This window comes from Diprion similis, chromosome 4 (genome assembly GCF_021155765.1).
Source record: "Diprion similis isolate iyDipSimi1 chromosome 4, iyDipSimi1.1, whole genome shotgun sequence".
In the NCBI taxonomy this organism is placed as follows: domain Eukaryota; kingdom Metazoa; phylum Arthropoda; class Insecta; order Hymenoptera; family Diprionidae; genus Diprion; species Diprion similis.
This window is the reverse complement of record NC_060108.1, coordinates 16,485,129-16,504,108: the sequence shown is the minus strand read 5'-3', so window position 1 is coordinate 16,504,108 and position 18,980 is coordinate 16,485,129. Positions and strand designations below refer to the sequence as shown.

The following is an 18,980-nucleotide window of genomic DNA, read 5'->3' as shown; positions in this document are numbered from 1 at the left end:
TTACAGTGAGTCACACATTGCCCAACTGCAGTGTCGATGGAGTTTATAGACTCAAGTTCCAAATAAAAAAGTCATTAAAGTATTTTACAAATGAAGATACATATATATGAGCGATGTGGCAGGTCACCTTGCAACATTTATGCGTGCCTATTTATTACATTGCTTTCACTCAAGCTTCGACAACCAGAATCTTCATTCAAGGTCAATAAAATAAAATATACAAATATTGAAATAATTATTTGCTACACCGATTAAGCTAACAATAATTTACTTTTCGCTTCTTTCGACTTAAACTTGAAGTTCGAGATAAAAATTTGCATGAAAAATTCTAAGCTTTTGATGGGGTCAATGAAGTTTAAAACCCTTTTCGGGTCCCTTCGAGAATTCTCACAGATTGTAGAGTTCACGGGTTTCAAGTTCGCGATCCAAACTTAGATCAAAATGTTAAATAGTGTAAAATTTTAGCTTAATTTACCGACTGTTACATTAATTATTATTTATATCATAAATTTACTGTACTCATTACGTAATTGATTAATATTTGCAGAAAATTTTACACATTTAGTTTGCACACCAAATTTTTTACAAATTTCTCTAGCTAGTAAATTGTTATGAATTGCAAAGTCATTAATTCAACTGACACAAGCCCCATGAAAAATTGATCAAAATCATGAAACAGGATTAAGAACCGCGGCCATTGGCTACCTGATTTGTACTTCCCTGCACATGACTGCATACCCTGTAAGCTTTCAGTAAGAACACACAGGCTTACCGTGTACGCGAATACGTATACCCACACCTGTGCGACAGGTAATTGTATACGTACAGTTGGGAGTTAAGTTTTGGAGCGCCAGGAGTTTCACTGGACAGTGAAACGAACGCGAAGAGTAGCTTCAGACAGTAAGCGAGGAACCTTCGTACAGTTTGAACGCAAAGTTCGTTACCGTTTCTCCTGATCCGCGAGTTGATCTGTTTATTGTTATTTTTGTTATATTTTTTTTTTTTTTTGTTTTTTATCGAAGAGTGAATATCAGTGTATTGCAACGGTATGATTCTGCAATCGGGAAGTTTGTTCGTGGTAACTTTTGCCACGATATGCAGTTCGTTGCCATCAGCGATTCTAGTCAGCGGAAATCCCGCGATCATCGAGGGTACGAATTATCGGGATTTCGGTAGTGGCGGTGACGAAATACCGCGTGACAATTATCCGGAAATCAAGGATCCAATATCGTCCTCTAGGTCAGTTACTGGGTGATATTTTGCACCTCGAGTAAAGCCGTCTGACGGTAATTAACGAGGCAAAAAAAGTAAGAAAAAAAAAATACGTTTTCACCTACAGGTACGAAAATTCAAGGGAGAAGTTTTTTCCGCCCCGGAGACGCAGGATCGAGATCGACGAGTTCGAAGGAAATTATTCCGAGCTCGAAATAGTGCCAAGTAGTGAAAACTGGCGGAGTCGATCCTACGAGTCGGAATTCGAAGAGGGCGAGAAAGATTCGGTCGAACCGACCGATCTCCTGTCCAAAAATGCTACCGCCAACTGGCTCTCAAAATTTCGGGGTTTCACGTTGGCCGGATTCGTCGAGTCGATATTCACCCTGATGACCAGCGGGATCAGCACCATAGTGAACAACATCGTCGGCGGTGAATCGAAGAGCAGCAAACCTCGGCCAAATCGAGTAAGCTACAAGGGTCATCAGCTGCTCAGGATAACCCCAACGACCGACAAGCAAGTCGCCGAACTCCAAGAGATGATGGAGTCGAACGATGACGGGCTAAAATTCTGGACACTGCCGGCCAAAAACAGGTCACGATTGCCTTTAATGTCGAACGCCCCTTACCTTAATTATCATATTTCGCCGAGGTCCCGCGATCGGGATTCGGAGTATTGCATATACCTGTTTCTTTTCCCCGCCGGCGTCGCCAATCATGCAACCTTCCCAAACGTGCTAAATAAGAACGAGTAACGGATCTTACCGAGTTTTTCTCATTTTGTTCGATCGGATGAATTCCCGCTCTGTACAGTCTGTACCACCAGCCTCCTGCAATGGCAGCGAAACTCTCGCGTTTTATACCTACCATCGGATATACCCACTTCGGAGAGCACCCATGACCATGCATTAAAGGTCCACCCTCGTTACCGTCATGTCGGTCCAATAAACTGCCATAAATAGCCAAGTGCTGTGCTTAGATATTACACAAGATAAAGAAAAAAAATCAAGCAGTACCCAACAGATGTGAAGTTCGCCGTTAAGACGGTGCATAACTTATACAATTCATCTCTTAGATTGAATTCCCCATCTTGAAAGTACCAAGAGTGATAACAGACCGTCACGGTTCTCGGCAGAAACAAAAAAAAAAAAAAAAAAAAAACAACTACCATTGAGAGATAGAAAATAAATTATGGAGACATCCTTTTTTCCACTTATTTTATCCATTTTCTCTCTCACATTCAGGTTCACAGATGTCGTTGTCGCTCCAGACATGCTCAGTGAAATAAAGGATTCGTTGAGGGAACAGCAGTTCGGATTTCAAGTGTTGATAAAAGACTTACAGGTGAGGATAATAGCGCGATGACAAACATTCAGGCTCGTTCAGTTTCCTTTTTTCTTTCCCTTGGCGTGAAATTTCGACTCCGTATTGCTATAAGCACGTGGCACGGCATACACGTGACCTAGCCTCGATTTATATGTATCTACTCTAGATTCCGATGTTGCGAGTTAATTAATAACTAATTGAACGGGGAGTATCAGAGGTTCACAGGGACGAGTAACTGTATATCGCAAGGTAGCGCAAAGATCGACAAGTGCGAAATAAAAGTAAGAGCATGGCCATTGGTCAAACCTTAATTTATGGTGCACATGAAATATGACATAATATGCGAAAGCCGACGCAGGAAAGTATGACAAAGGGGCGGAAGGGTGGGACATAAAGTCAATGGTGAAACAGCAATCTGTCGTCTTGATGAAGATTTGTGAGAAATTTCAACGCTTTCTAGCTGATCCTACTTCTCTCTTATAGTTATTATCTACTTCCATCACGGGAATTATTGTAAACGCCGTAAATCACCCGTATCCGTGTGTACTTATGATGATAGACCTCGAGGAAAACTGTCCGTGAAGTGGTTTGGCCGCTTTAAGTATTTAAACAAAATCTGGCACTTTCAGTCTACGGAGAAAATTTAAACTCCAACAAACAAGTTAATATCACGTAATATTCCGCATTCGTGGTTGTGAAAATCGTATCAAGAGATCGAAATTGAATTATTTTCTGTAATTGGAGTTTTTTTTAAACAACTTATCATTGCTATCATGTCATTTTTGGATTGCTAATATTATCCAACTAACATTGGGTTATTAATGTTTCTCATACTTGCGCAGAAAACGATTGCGTTTCAAAATCCAAAAATGTCCAAGGAGCAACGAGAGGACTTAGTCACAAGTCAGGGTCACTCTATGACGTGGAAGCGATACCACAGATATGCAGGTACAACTTAGCAATTATACATATGCAATACTACTGGGTGAATACTAGAGGGTCCAGTACGAACGACCTTTGACAAACTAGAAACATAGGGATTCACGGTCACTTTATAATTATATTCCAAACACATGAACTCGCTAAACAATATCGAAAATATTTGTCCAGTCTATTAAATACTATTCACACTTCGTGAATTTTTACCGAAGTACCTTATTGTCCAAATTCATTCGTACTGGTTTATATCGTGCATGAATGTATGAGGTTGCATATTGTTACTTGGAGCATTATTTAAGGGTATTCATTTTCTAAATTATTCGCTTTTATTGATACAGATATAGTCAGGTACTTGGAATATCTGGCGTTTACTTACCCCAGCCTGGTGGAGCTAGTAACTATCGGCCACAGCTACGAGGGACAACCCTTGAAATTAGCCAAAGTTTCAACGGGTCTGACTACGGATGGAGAAGCTAAGCCGGTGGTATGGATCGACGGCGGTGAGTTTAACTATAATAACAAAGCCGATCAGCGGTACAATTTCATGCGTTCGTTTCCTTTCCCGTCATTTTATTTCACCGTCAATTAGTTCATCATTTTTTATCTTATAGAATCTTTCTGTAATGGATTATTCAGCCCAAGGCGTTTCTCTTCCGTGTAACTATCCACACGAATTTCAATCTAACTACGCGGTTGTAAATCTTACTGATAATAAATACTACTGAATATAATTAGAATAAATATTAAGAAATGAATATGAACACTGGCTGGATTCGATGGAATGTTTGTGGGTATGAAGTGCGGATTAATTAAGCATCATAAATCCCAGAGAACAAATACGTGAACGTACCAATTAACCGTTATGAATATCCACCAACGTGGATCGTGCTAGAAAACCATCACGCTTCAAAACATTCTTCGAATCTCATATAATTATTTAGCAAATTTATTCAGTCATATCAAAAGTTATACGAAGCAAAGATACTTTAATACCCCACGTAAGCAGACACCCGAATGCTAAATGCCAAAACGTCATTCACCCAGCTGTAGGGTTCGCAATTAGAATCGGTCTGTGAAACTCGCGTGATACAACGTTTCACATGTCTGTCTAAATTCTTTGACAAGGTGAGGTGGAGCTGTATAAAACATGCAATCCCCTGTTTGGCTAGAAACGTCTACACAGTTACTTTGCGTGATCCAAAAGTGCCTCAAGGCACTTATGATGTTAGAACGAGTCAATCGTTTTCGAAATCTCTGTTCAGTAATCAGATATCGCAACTGGGTCACAAAATTCACTCAGTTGTATTGACTGTGACAGTTTTTTTTCTACTATCAATATCTCCTCTCCTGAAAAGCGTTATTACTCGACTTTTCATTGATCTCAAATCAGAATTTGAGCTTTCTAGTATTTAGTATCAGAACCGTTAACTTCCGCTGTAAGCCATAAAAATTTCTAAACGATGAATACCTCGCTTCTTGAGGGACACTCGTTACAATCGGTGGTTCTAGGACTATAATTAAGAATCTCTGATTTATTTCTTTTCCCAACTGAATTAATTTTTCTACGCTTCCTATTGAGTTTGAAAAGGGTTGCAATAAGTGGCGATCAGCGATAATAAAACTGTGTATAATATTGCGGCAGGAATGCATGCGAGGGAATGGATCGGTCCAGCGGTGGCGACTTACATCCTGAATCAGTTGGTGGAAAAGAATTCGACCTATTCAAAATTGCTGGAAACGTCCGACTGGATGATCCTGCCAGTCTCAAATCCGGACGGCTACGAATTCAGCCACATGGCCGATCGCCTGTGGCGCAAAACCAGGAGCAATCACGCAGAATTAGATTCCGACAACGAGGCCAGGTAACAAAATGCCCCCCTCAACGTAAATCCAGCGCATCTTGATCGATGATACGCGACGGATCTTTGCTCTGCTTTCACGTGTCGTGAGCACATAGACTCTCCGAGGCGTGGCGAATTGGAGATTTAATCCAGCACCCAGCCTCCGCGTATTCTCCACGTTTGTAATTTGACCTGAAATCTTCATCAGATCAGGTCCGCTCGGCTTGTTCTATCTCGTCTCTCATTACACCCGGTGGTTTTTCAACCGGTGCGAGGGGGTCGATCCAAACCGGAACTTCGGTTACCATTGGGGCGAAGAAGACAGCGGAGCGGCCAGCGCCGATCCCTGCCATGAAACCTACGCTGGACCAAAAGCCTTCTCGGAACCGGAAACGCGCGCTATAGCTGACTACATTCTGGCCAACCGGCAGAGCATAAGGTGAGGAAAACTGCCCGTTCGTTATCGATTTACCCAAATATTCCACGTCACATGAAATTTGCTTCTCGATCAGGATGTACCTCACGCTGCATGCCTACTCCCAAATGTGGCTTGTTCCATGGGGCTACACGAAGATACGCCCGCCTGATTTCGAGGAACTCGCCAACGTCGCGAGGAAAGCTACCAACGCCATCCTCAAGGTGCACGGAACTCAGTACCAGGTTGGCGCCTCTCCGGAGCTCCTTTATCCTACCTCAGGTACGACAAAGACTGGCTTTATTATTAACGATCTTCTTTGTTTATGTACCTCGACAGTTTTCACATCTTATTGTCATTTAGGTGGCTCCGACGACTGGGCGAAGGGAGTAGCTGGAATAAAATACGCTTACACGGTTGAGTTGAGAGATCGTGGTATTTATGGTTTCCTTCTACCGGCGAACCAGATTGTCCCAACAGCGCGAGAAACTTGGGCTGGCATTCGAGCGATAACTCGCCTCGTGACGTGCAACACTTGAAGGCAAAATTTCACCGGGAGGAAATGTAAATTCTAAGATAAGAATAACGGATATAACAATAATTATGAGAACTGATAGGATATGAGCACCAAAACAAAATACCTCTGACTAATGAGAAAACTGCACGTCCTTGGTTATAGTTTTTCTTAGCTAATTGCCATTCACCGCGCCGTAATTCAGAGTATTTGAAAAGGTAACTTTCATCTACTCTTGAAATTGCACGTGATATGCAGATTGGAAGACGGAATTTTGGTCGAGTTTTTACTGTGAAAATTTTCTCTCTCTGTTTATATTGAAATCTAAACAAAATTCAATATCGTTAACGTTTCTCATATTTAAACAGAAATAGTTTCATCACAAAGAATCGTAGAACATTCACATCGATACATCAAGATTACTGATTTGGTGAAAGATCATCTTATATACACGTAGTATTTACAGCAGTTATTATGTCATAAATCAAAAAATTACTAAATTTGTACTTTTCCTTCTCACGTGATATAATTTACTGTTTTATGTTTTTTCACCAGTAATTCTTGGCAATATCAAATGATGCAACATTTGTACAAATTGGCATTGACTTGGTTTTATGGTGACTTGAATAATCGTGTTAGTCTATAGTATTTCCGTGCTAAGATATTGTAAGATGTTTGATGTATGTATAAAGTCGCTTTAAGCTGAGTTTAAGAAGTGAATTTAAATTCCTCAAAGGCGTAGCTGTGACAGCAACTTATTTATTACTCGTTGTCTTTGGCCTGCTAAGAACCATCTTTAATTTGTGTATTCACTGGAGTAAAGGACAAAAGAGAAAATTCGTTGACCGCGAAACCCTGATAATAAGATGTCCACGGCAGTATTTTGTATAGTTAATTGCCTGTGTCACTCTGTGGTGTTACAGTGAATTATTCCCCGTATTCTGTGGAAGAGAAAATTAATTGGTATATTATACGTGGATATACAGAACCTGCGAAAATAATTGTAATCGTTTATTCACTTCTTTTATTTCAATATTTAGCAATCTAGTTGAGTTGCTTAGATTAACTGTTACAGCGATAAAATACATGTACGTCACTGTACGGTGTCACAATGAATTATTCTTTGTATTCTGTGGAAAATTGATCGGCATATCATACGTAATTTTAGAAATCTGCGAAAAGAATTGTATGTATTTATTTGTTCATTCTATTTCATTTCATTATTTAACAATTTATTTAAGTTGCTCAGATTAACTATTACAGTGATATGATAAATGCAGATTGAATTACACTACTAGTTAATCGTTAGTGTAGATTTGATTTATAGAGCGTTGTCGAGCATGATCGTTGAAAATTCCTATACTTGGCTAATTGCAAAAGTATTTCTGTATATTCTGTGAATCTCCATACGTTAATCTCATTAATAAAAAAAAAAACACTCGCTGAAAGGATTTCTCTACATTCTTGAATCTTCGTACGTTAATCTCGTTAATAATATAAAAACACGGAGAGACGGGTTTCACAATGTTGGAAGTAATATTTTATTACAGTTAGACATTTACTGCTTATTCTAAGACATGACTTTTGGTCTAGTCACAGAGCTTCGAAACTGTGCTCTATGGTTGTAGATAAATCTAAGATTTGTATCTCACACTTATTCCATTCTTCCGCTTGTTTCAAACGTTGGCATTTTTTCTCTTTGTAATTATTATAATTCATTATACCCTAGGCTATTGTTTAGAATCTAAATTGAGGACATTATTTATGTGAACATATTTTTTAATTGAAATGTTCTGAACTTGTTCCCGAAAGCGTATAATAACTTCATATACCTACTATAAGGACTTAATATTGAGGACTCTTACTATACGTTCAGATTATTTCGCATGCCTACGTTTAAGATCGTCTGCAGAGCAGCCACGATTTCCCAGGACGTAATAATTTACAGATCTCATACGCATTCTCGTATCAACGATCAGCAAATAATCAATATTACTGTCACCGCGAATTTCTCACAGTCAACCTCCCTGCTCAAACACATAATTTACAATTGATCGTTTTATACCTGATATCGATTTTTATGAATTTCTACGTATTTTTTAACCGTCACTTTGAACCAGGTGATCTGACTTTTATTGCTCTCAGATCTACGGCAAAGTAAGAATCCAGCCAATGGACATTGATTTTTTATTGACAAAAACAAATATCAAAGCCGCTAGTAATAGCTGAATGGAAACAACAGTGCGTCGTCATAGTCCGTCTTGATAAGCGTTTTATCTCAAGATTACTGCGTTTTCAATCTGACTTATCGATTTAACTGATTGCAGATTACGTCGTGAAGAATAAAGGGTAAGATTATAATACAAAATCAATTTTATCCAGAAAGATGCAAAGAAGATTCTCTACTTATTGTTTCTCGGAACTAGATTACAGACTGTTTACGTATATACACTGTTCTCGATAGTCGATAATCATCTTGCGGGTATTTCGCAATGATCGTTATTTGAGTTGATAAAAAAAATCACTTTAAAGCAAAATTGTCACACGTAAGGTGTAGATTTTCCTTACGGTTCAATAAATCTTGTCTGCGCGTCACCACTGAAAAAATTAAGATCTAATGACTTCAAGATTCACCTTTTTTTCAAGATCAAAATATAAATAAAATAATGCTTTCCTGCTGCTACGAGAAACTGACATAACGTTCGATGCAAATATCAGAAAGGTACAAATTCGGTTACAACCAGCAATTGACAAATTGTGCAGCTGCTGGCGATAATACTGAATGCTCAATGATAGATTGAAAAATACGATTTGATTAACTGAATCTGTATAAAAGCCGATCAGATAGTAATCGGACTGCGCAAAACGAGGATGAAGTTCTACGCTGTTGTTTCCTTCGCCTTATTCGCGGTCCATCTGGTAGCCCGTGAGTAACCATAATTGCTAAAAATGGAAGTCCACTTTCCCCCTCGACCACTGCCTGAACTCTCTTCCTTTTCCATTTTCAAATTATTTGCCCGCACCTGCATCACCGATTCTCCGCCGCAGCTGAACACTTGAGTCACTCAAGGGCTCAAAACAACAAGGTACTGATCAACTCGCGGATTACCGATGGGCAGAATGCTGTCCAGGGAGCTTATCCTTACCAAGCATCTATTTGGTGGGGATTTCCGCCGGAAATCAACTCCACCCACATTTGCGGTGGTGCAATAATAAACAGAGAATGGGTCATAACCGCGGGTCATTGTCTCAGTGACCTGCCAGAGTATGGAAGCCTGACAGTTTACGGGGGCAAATACACAATCAACGTCAACGAGTCCACTCAGCAGTCGTCGACCGTCAAAGAGCAGATAATCCACCCTCTTTACCAAGGGTAAGACGTGCAGCTTGAATTTCGTACTCGGATTTTGTACATTCGGTAAAATTCTATATGCTCTGACTATTCCAGAGGAGAAAATCCTCACGACATCGCCCTGCTCAGACTCACCACTCCCTTCAACTTCACCTCCGCCATTTCTGCGATCACGCTACCTGCCCAAAACGCCACGCACACCGGAAATGCGGTCCTTACCGGATGGGGTTCCGTATCTTTCAACGAAACCATCGTTCTGCCAACCGTTCTGCAGACTGCTACCGTCCCTATAATCACCAACAGCGCGTGCTACTCCGCTCTGTACAGTCTGATTGGCGTCACGCCGCTCGACGACACGAACATCTGCACCGGATCTCCGAGCAACTTGAGCGTTACCTTCTGCGCCGTGAGTATCGCAGCATGAGCAAAGTGTTTTCGTGACTGCCTACATTTGAATCGTAATAACCGAGTGCATCTCCTCCTTGTTAAGGGCGACTCAGGCGGTCCTCTTGCCCAGTTGATAAACGGCGTGTGGCAGCTCGTCGGCGTTGTATCCTGGGGTGTTTTCCCCTGCGGTGTTTCCGGCATGCCGTCTGTCTACGCGCGGGTTTCCAATTACACCAACTGGATAACTGCTCAAACTGCTTAGTACAGCCGTTAATTCAGTTAATTGCGATATGAATGTACTCGAAGATGCGTTGTAGTAAAGGGACGTGAAGCTGGCGTGAGATTGCATCGTGTAAACGTCAGTGCAATAAAGTACCACAACCACCAGTATAGATATTTGGATCTCCTCTTTCGTGTTCCATACCTCGCCTATCTTATCTTTTAGACACAACCACCAGTATAGATATTTGGATCTCCTCTTTTGTGTTCCACACCTCGCCTATCTTATCTATTAGACAGATGTTTTATCGGAATGCGATAACTTAGTCACGGCGTTAATAAATCTGATAAGCACAATTTTTTAAGGGATCAATTTTCGATAATAATATTGTTACTAATTGCAATTTTGATTTCTGATCTCATCTAAACCAGATTGTGTCTATAAAATACGTCTGGCAAACGTAAATTATCCGTAGTCTCGATCATCGACGACTGTTATCATTCGATAACTTGCAATTGGCTACCGAGATTTTAAATCATTGTTGATATCTCTGCCTTATTTATGGTCTGCACAAAAATGAAAAAGACCTTTAACATCAGCAATTGGAAAAAATCATTGTTTAGATTCATTAGAAATATGAGAAATCCAGTTGCATCCATGCAACGCCTGGATTTCTGTACCTAAACACACAGTAGCACAAAACATAGTAGAATCGATCCACCCGCGATTGTATGTTGAATTTCACCGTGTTTGGCCATACTTGCGTACAAAGAGTTCAAGTAATATGACGATATGGTAAGGCGACTAGGAAGGCTTCGACGGCCAAAATTGCGGTTGAAATTCAAATGGCATATAGAATCAAGTAGGAAAATATACGCGATTTTCTTATAAATACTATTTCTTGAGGTTTTTAGCCTTCCCAATCCCCTGAAATAATCGTTTTATTTTTACTTTATCGCGTTCCTATGGGTCCGATATTTCGATTTTCGCACAGGAAGCTGCTTGGCAAATATAAAAACGAAATACAGAGAAAAAAATTTAATCACAAAGATATCTGTATCAGGTGTGACTATCAACTTGAATCTGTATAGTTTATAGATAATCACGAATTTCTGTTAATTTGATCAACCCCCTATCTGCGAATGAGATTTCAGTGATAGGCCGCCGACACTTGTATACATGTCCATATGAGAAAATATATAAAACGACGGTGAAACCTGGGAAGATTGTCCAAAGCACGATGAAATTCGCCGCAATCGCTTGTTTGGCTGTCCTCGCGACTGTAGCTGCCGGTAAGTCAAGTGCTGAAAATTAACTCTGAACGTATTCGCAGTTCGTACTATAACAAAGTGCATTTCTGAAGTAAGTTTTGTCAACGAATTGCAGTTGGTGAGGCAAACCCCACCTGGGCGCAAGTAAACGGTCATGGTGCCGTCCAGGGTGCTTATCCCGAGCTCCACCACCTCTTCGGCAACAGTCGTATCGTAAACGGTCAGGATGCCGTCCAGGGCGCCTACCCCTATCAAGTGTCTCTCTGGTGGGGATGGAGCATCATTATTGCTGCCAGCCACAGCTGCGGTGGATCCCTCATCAGCGAGGAGTGGGTAGTCACTGCTGGTCACTGCTTCACCGAGCTCCCGAGCTTCGGTAGCACCACCGTCTATGCCGGAAAGCACCTCATCAATGTCGTCGAAGGCACCCAGCAGTCCAGTGCTGTTGGCCAAACCTTCATTCACCCGTCTTACGTTGGGTAAGGATAAATTTTAGAGGGAACCTGCTCCGGGTGTACCTTACCGATTTCCTTCTTTTGGAATCTCATTCATTTTGTGATATTTTGGAGTATCTACATGAAGAATCATTCAACAAGTATTTTATTACGGGAAAATTCGGTTGTTCAAGAGTTGAAAACCTTCGCTGAAGTTTATACTTCCAAATATCGATCACTCGTTCTCGTGACTTCGCGATAATGTGTAATATCTGTTCATAAATTCAAATGCACACAGTTTTTACTCTCAACGATTGTACCCCTCGTTCTTTAACTCTTGAGCGACTGAACTAGGACGTAAAACAACGCGTCTAATTTTTTTACTTGTACTATACACACACCATAGAATGCAGAAAATCGGCGTGGAACTGTATACGCTTTGGGTACTTTCCTTGGTAGAGAGATCTCGGGATTAATGATTGACTTTACGAAAACATCTGTCATCGAACGCTATTCTCTCATTTCAGCGGTGTGGCACCTCACGACATCGCTTTAATCAAGCTCGCTAGGCCCTTCACCCTGAACGCTAACGTAGCCACCATCGGTCTGCCAGCTGCAGGAACCCTGCACGCCGGAGACGCGGTCCTCTCTGGATGGGGATCCGTTTCCCAGACCATATTTCCGTCGATGCCGACCGTTTTGCAGACGGCCACCATCCCCATCGTTGACACCCAAGTGTGCTACGACGCCCTGGCTAGAATCGTCGCAAACCCTCCTCTGGTGCCAACCGCCATTGACAACGTCTGCACTGGACCCCTCGACAACTCGAGGATCTCTGCCTGCTCGGTAAGTATTCATGCGATCATCCGCAGTGTTTGATGTGCGTGGACATACGATTTTATGGATTTCTTAATATGTAAATGATTTATCAGGGTGACTCCGGTGGCCCATTGGCTCAATACATCTCCGGATCATGGGAACTCGTCGGTGTTGTATCCTGGGGAATTTCTCCTTGCGGAACTGTCGGCGCACCGTCTGTATTCGTCCGTGTATCTGCCTACATCGACTGGATCAATGGAATAGTAAACTAATCAATTACGATTAGCCAAGACCGGGGAATACGGAATTGAATATGAAACACCTATTGAAAGAAAATACTGAGCTGTTTGAATACAACTCCTAAAGCATAAACATATGCCTACTCGTATTTCTGTTTTTTGTACCTTTCCGATCCAAAATCTCAATTAGTAAATATTGCGGAGTAAAATACAAATGTGCGGTTCGAAGAAATCATTTCTGGTCTCACTATAATCATTCTACAGTAACTTTCTTCTGTATGTACCAATATTTTGACTTCCGGAACTACGTAAGTTTAATTCAAAGATTGCGAAACGAACCGCTTTACAAAAAATGAGATTCTTATAATTTTTTTCGGGAACAACGTCTTTTGGTAATATACTGTTTCTTCGCGTTTTGAGTCTATTGGTTTCTTGGGACTACGACGTAGTGGTTCCCAAAAAATGTATTTATGGTACACTGGAAAATGGCGAATTTTATACAAAAATCATAGAATCCGTTAACTCTGGCGTCTAGAATGTACCTGAATTATTCTAAGTATAGTGATAACATGAGATGAGGTGTGGAGAATGATCAACATTATTTAGGAATGTGAATATTTATTCGAAATTGGTGTTATGTGACTCTCACCACATACCTAATTATACCATACATTATTCATACAGTATTTTCAGCACTGTACAGGGCAAATGTGCGTACAACAGAATCAAATACGTAGCAGCAAGCATGATTGAAAAATTTGCAAACGCGCGGTTAATATCATATACAAAATTTCATTGCATATGCAAAGTTTCACTTCTTGCTTTTAAGTCTTCATACTTCATCAGACTCGGTATTTACAAAATGTATCAGAAGAATTAAACTCATGATGAAGAATCAATGTTTGAGCCTGGTTGACTAGTTAAAAACACTTTGAGTTGAGGTGAAATCATAGTCAACTGTGTGGCAACGTCAGTTGAATTAGAAACAGGATTGTCACGTATATCGAGCTCAGTTAAGTTATTTCGTTTAACTAAATCCAGTATCTCATCGAGACTAGACAACTTATTGTCTCTCAATGACAAAAACCTGAGGGATTTCAACTCTGGGAAACGCCGCAGTGACTTTATACCGTTACTCGATAAAGACAGCTTCACACACGACTGCAAGGCGCAAAGCTTCTGTAGCGAATTACCCAATTGATTACCAGCTAGATTTATTTGCTCCATAAAGCTCAAGTACTGCTCCATCCAAAGCGTCGTAAGATTCATACATGGCAGATCGATCTGAGAAATTTCAGATTGGATCCCTTTATCCGCGAAAATCTGACGTATTGTAAATTCTATTGCGTATTTGCTTCCTGAAATTACAAAATAAGTCTTTATACTTTTGGAGTAGAATTAATCGACCTCAAATCAATATAATTGAGCAGAAGTGAAACTCACGCAAATCATTGTAGTATTGAGATCGCTTTTTATCGATCCGAGTCAACGTATCCAAGTCATTCAAAATGGTGGCATGATATTTAACAGAGTCAATGTTCTTCATGAGAATTATACCTGTCAGCAATGCCCATTTATTATCCGGTTCTATTTCAGCAAGTTGTTTGTAATTCTCCAACTGTATACTCAAGTGTTTGATGTTGTGCTCCTGATCGCGTGGCAATTCACTGTTATAAGCCCAAGCCTGATCATACAAGGACCAGTCAAGCTTGTGATCAGCTCCATCGTGCATTACTTCAATGACACTATTCCTCTTCAACTGTACCCCATTTTCAGGGAGAGTTGCAATCCACACAGAAGCGTAGTTCTTATCACTACAAGATCTGAAATTCGTGTCGATCAAATTTTCGTCTACTTTGAGTTGGGTGTTCCTCTTGTTCAATGATACTTCCTTGTTAAAAGCCACAACTACTCTGGTCTCATTCATTCTTATTCCCCATACAGTTTTATTTGACGTTGACCTGGTATTCAGAAGCCACCTCTGATAAAACCAGGCACTAGTATCGTTTGGATCGGTGAAGGTGGCGTTCATTACAAGATCAAGTTCTGGAAACATAAAATATGTGGTATGTTAATTAAGTGTATTTGAGTATAGTGGGGATTGTCAATCTACTGAAATATTCACCTTCTATGTGTTTATCCTCTCTAATAGGTAGCTCTCCGTTTTCATCCGGAAACATTTTTGGCAATATCAGACTACGATAGTGCCACGACGAGTAGTTGGAGAAATTAGTTTCTATTTTCATTGTTGAAAACTTGAACTCCTCATCCTCTGGTATACCAGCCTTTTTTACAACGTACTGCCTGTAGTCCCAGCAGTGAACTAGAACAGAAACAAATAAATAATTGAACATACAAAATTCTTTAAATAATCACGCTACTACTAATTTTGATGGTAAGATCGTGAACCCACAATTTCTCTCATCCAAGTTCAAGCACTTTGCACACAGTGATAATTCCGTTGCCCAGTCTGGTTCGGGTAAATGATCGTTCACCCAACATCTCTGATGCCATACGCTATAAGATTTCGGATTGGCCCGTAAGCAATGCTCGGTTAATATTAATTCCTTCTTCAATTGTTCTACGTAATCTTCTTGACTCCTGAAAAATTAATTACGATACAATATGTTTTTATTATTATTCATGTATTTATAACTATTTGTATGAAGACAGTGCTGCTCATTTAAATTGGAATTACAATTTACCATTTTATTCCACCAAAAGCTTCTCTGCGTACATTCCACAGAGTATAGATGTCAGGATTTTTCAGAACCATTTGCTCACTCACAAGGAATATTTCGTCATCCCATATCCCTTCTTTTCTCTAATATAAGTAAATTTTGAATGAGTAATGGGGGTAATATTTATACGACGCGAGTTGTAAAACGCATTTCACTACTGAAATGCCAGCAGAGACAACCAGGGAAAAATATTAGAATTTGAGAAGACTGATGTGAATTTGAATTCTCAAATCTTCATAGTTGTAGATTAAATACTCTCAGGATGCTTAAAACCAAACCCAAAGCTTTAGGAAGAGGCGTGTTCACTTAAATGAAAGCAGTAAGAATTATGATTAGACCTTTCTAAATATCAAATCAATCCCAGCTCGATATTGAACAACCTTCTTAGCCCTTTCTTTTTTCTTCAATTCCTCCTGCTCCGCAGTAGTGCGCACTTTCACTCGACCATGCTGCAATTGAAAAAACCAAATGAATTAGTTCTATGTTATGTTGCTTGGACTGATAAAAACTTTTTTGATCTTTCAAGACAATAAACGGTGTCCAGCACATAACAATCGAGAAACTACAATTTCATCCCTTTGCTCCAAGTTTCAGGTTAGACGGTGCTGGTCTTGAACTATTTTTCTCCAGAAAATTCGTATGTCCACGAGATTAAGTCCGCCAAACTAGTAGCAGGTAATACTTTCTACAATATTTGTTATTGCTATGTTATGATTCTCACCATTATTGCTCACCATACATTCAACCCTCGAAAAAGGTTATGTCACGATTTTGACAGTTTTATCAGAGCCATCGATGGACTGCATCGACAGAGTGATGAAGCGCATGCGCCGTGTGAGTGGCTGTGAACGTACGGCAGCCATTTTGTAGGACCGTATCCTACTTTATGCGCGGGAGATTTAAACATAAAAACTGCCAATTGAGGATTGAGGAATAATAGGACACCACAACGAAAGGTGCAGCCTGATATATCAAACAAACATACAGCAACAAGTGTTTGAAAGGTGTGCTGACATCCACCGTATCAATTCTATCGACCAAACAGCTGCGTAACACAATGGAGGAACCTCAGAGAAAGTCGATGTTGCATTTCGTCGAGAGCAACAGAGCTTCGGATATCTGCAGGCTGATTTATTGCGCTAAAACGAACGAATCTAGTGACCATGTGTTAAAAGCGTTCAGTCTCGCCGCGAAGGAATATTCCTCCGACGCAGTGACCGGATTGCTGTTAGTATATCCCCAATATCTCGTGCATTTGATCGAAGCACCGGAAGAAGAGATTTTCCAACTGTGTAGACACTTGTTCGTCAAATGTTCGCGGTTAACGGGACGCACGAAATGCTTTCCCGCTCAAGTTGAAGCAGGTGGGAGATTTTTCAATAAATGGTATGGAAGAAAGGCCTCGGAGTATAATTCTACGCAAGAGAAGCAGCCTTCAAATGACAATCTCGAAGACAGTTTTGAACTGGCTTCTACAACGTACAGAAGAACGCTACTTAATTTGTATCAGTTTTATCGCGAGCTCAGACTGCTGAGCGACAAGAATCACGTAATTCCAATGAATTTATGATTTTGAAAACTGAATGGAAACATAATATGATTAAATCAACAGCGTTTTATAGTCCTACATTGATCGTAGAGAATTTGCAGTCGGTTGTACGTTAATATTGTGATTGTCTATTACCAGAAACTGATGGTGGAGAGATTGGAATCCCTTAACGAAGACGGTCATCGACTACTTGCATGCAGCGCGACGATGGGATTTATCTTGAACAGTCGTTGGGGTCAAAGTGTGCAAGAATTGACTGACCATTTTTTGAATCCGGTGTCTGTCGATCCTAACACAGCTTGGCCAATTCCGAAAGTAACTTTACCACGAGTTGATTTCCAGAAAATCGACGGAATGAAAGACGAGTTGAAACGGAGCAGTACTTCATAATGTCTGAGGTGACGAATAGGAAAACAATGTATCATGTTAATTGCAAGTCTCTGCGCGTCATTGACCGAATAAATTCAATCAAATACATGCAGTTCTATTTCATTTTATACGGGCAAGTCATATCAATAATATGCTCACGATGGTCTTTTACAATTTGAAATAAAAATTGTAACTTTCAATCCAGTAATGAAATGTGCACATTATTGATATGTTGACGTATTAATTTATTACCATGTAAAAATTATCGAAATCTCCAGACTGAATGTGAAAAAAGTTCGGTGATTACTATATAGTCTTTATCAAATAACAAGCGTTAGTAATAATAAAATATATAATTTTAATTTATGAACTAACAGATATATATTACATACGGCAACGGCCATACCATGTTGAAAGCACCGGTTCTCGTCCGTGGAAAATTTCACTAAATGCGTCCAAGACCGAAGTCATAACTTTTGCAAAGAAAAGAAATAATACAAGAATATTCCAACCAATGAAAGTATACAATCACAGTATAGAACCAACCAGTACAGTCAAATACTTAGGCGTTCATCTAGATCCCAAACTGACATACCATGCTCACATCAAGCAAACAATCAGAAAAGCATTCATAGTACAGAAGAAAGTGTACCCTTTGATGGTGAAGGGCTCACCACTATCTATAAAAAACAAAAAATTAATTTACACAATGATCTTGAGACCAATCCTGACATATTCAGCCCCGGTGTGGTGCGGTGCATCCCCAACCAACTTACTACTTCTCCAAAGATACCAAAATAAGTGCCTAAGACTCATTCTCTCAGAGAACAGATACGCTAAAATTAAAACAATGCACGAGACTGCCGACATGATATTCATAAAAGACTGTATATACAAACTAGCAAATAACTTCTATGAACAACAATTAAATAACAATAATCTTACAAAAAACATTACAAATATAAGAAGACACAATATACCTCACACGTTTAAACATAAACTACCTTATCAAAAACTAGAAATATTTAACAACACAAAAATATAAATAACTGAAACAAATGCTATTTCGTAAACAGCAAACAGGCTCATATTATGTCTGGGAAAATTTTCGATCACAGGTTTTTGCGCGTACTTTTCCTGTATCTAAGTCAATTACTATTGCGTTCGCTACAATACTGCACCCAAGTTCTAAACAAAACAGTAGACAATAAGATAACATATCTTGATTCAAAACAAAATGTTAGATTAAGCTTAAATTTAAGCAGGAGTTACATAAAATAAGATAATTGTAAGTGCAGCATTGTAGATATTGTACATTTATTGGTATCAAATAAACAAATTTATATAAAAAA

The 18,980-nt window shown here is 39.7% G+C and overlaps 4 protein-coding genes across 5 annotated transcripts; 3 read left to right on the top strand and 1 right to left on the bottom strand.

Moving 5' to 3' along the window:
- Nucleotides 1-854: 854 nt before the first annotated feature.
- On the top strand, nt 855-6,274 carry LOC124405605 (carboxypeptidase A4-like). The gene is made up of 9 exons (XM_046880634.1): nt 855-1,239; nt 1,340-1,807; nt 2,457-2,556; nt 3,381-3,486; nt 3,816-3,977; nt 5,120-5,339; nt 5,527-5,757; nt 5,831-6,015; nt 6,097-6,274. Exons 1-9 carry the CDS (start codon nt 1,049-1,051, stop codon nt 6,270-6,272), a joined length of 1,839 nt encoding a protein of 612 aa, XP_046736590.1. The 5' UTR covers nt 855-1,048; the 3' UTR covers nt 6,273-6,274.
- An 839-nt stretch (nt 6,275-7,113) lies between these two features.
- LOC124405916 (transmembrane protease serine 9-like) lies at nt 7,114-13,057 on the top strand. The gene is made up of 15 exons (XM_046881187.1): nt 7,114-7,169; nt 7,288-7,433; nt 7,798-7,929; nt 8,149-8,303; nt 8,393-8,465; nt 8,575-8,596; nt 8,674-8,729; nt 9,084-9,173; nt 9,296-9,620; nt 9,696-10,005; nt 10,090-10,247; nt 11,317-11,498; nt 11,593-11,956; nt 12,439-12,757; nt 12,844-13,057. Exons 1-15 carry the CDS (start codon nt 7,114-7,116, stop codon nt 13,000-13,002), a joined length of 2,547 nt encoding a protein of 848 aa, XP_046737143.1. The 3' UTR covers nt 13,003-13,057.
- Nucleotides 13,058-13,570: 513 nt separating this feature from the next.
- LOC124405591 (geranylgeranyl transferase type-2 subunit alpha) lies at nt 13,571-16,524 on the bottom strand. 2 transcript variants are annotated; one of them, XM_046880619.1, is made up of 7 exons: nt 16,432-16,524; nt 16,049-16,159; nt 15,675-15,793; nt 15,383-15,570; nt 15,095-15,292; nt 14,413-15,015; nt 13,571-14,327 (listed from the first exon to the last, which is right to left on the bottom strand). In XM_046880619.1, exons 1-7 carry the CDS (start codon nt 16,432-16,434, stop codon nt 13,852-13,854), a joined length of 1,698 nt encoding a protein of 565 aa, XP_046736575.1. In that variant the 5' UTR covers nt 16,435-16,524; the 3' UTR covers nt 13,571-13,851. The 2 variants fall into 2 exon arrangements, with proteins under 2 accessions (XP_046736575.1, XP_046736576.1); XM_046880620.1 differs by lacking the exon at nt 16,049-16,159 and having other exon boundaries at nt 16,432-16,482.
- A 243-nt stretch (nt 16,525-16,767) lies between these two features.
- LOC124405915 lies at nt 16,768-17,679 on the top strand. The gene is made up of 2 exons (XM_046881186.1): nt 16,768-17,259; nt 17,398-17,679. Exons 1-2 carry the CDS (start codon nt 16,768-16,770, stop codon nt 17,647-17,649), a joined length of 744 nt encoding a protein of 247 aa, XP_046737142.1. The 3' UTR covers nt 17,650-17,679.
- The last annotated feature ends 1,301 nt before the right edge of the window (nt 17,680-18,980 follow it).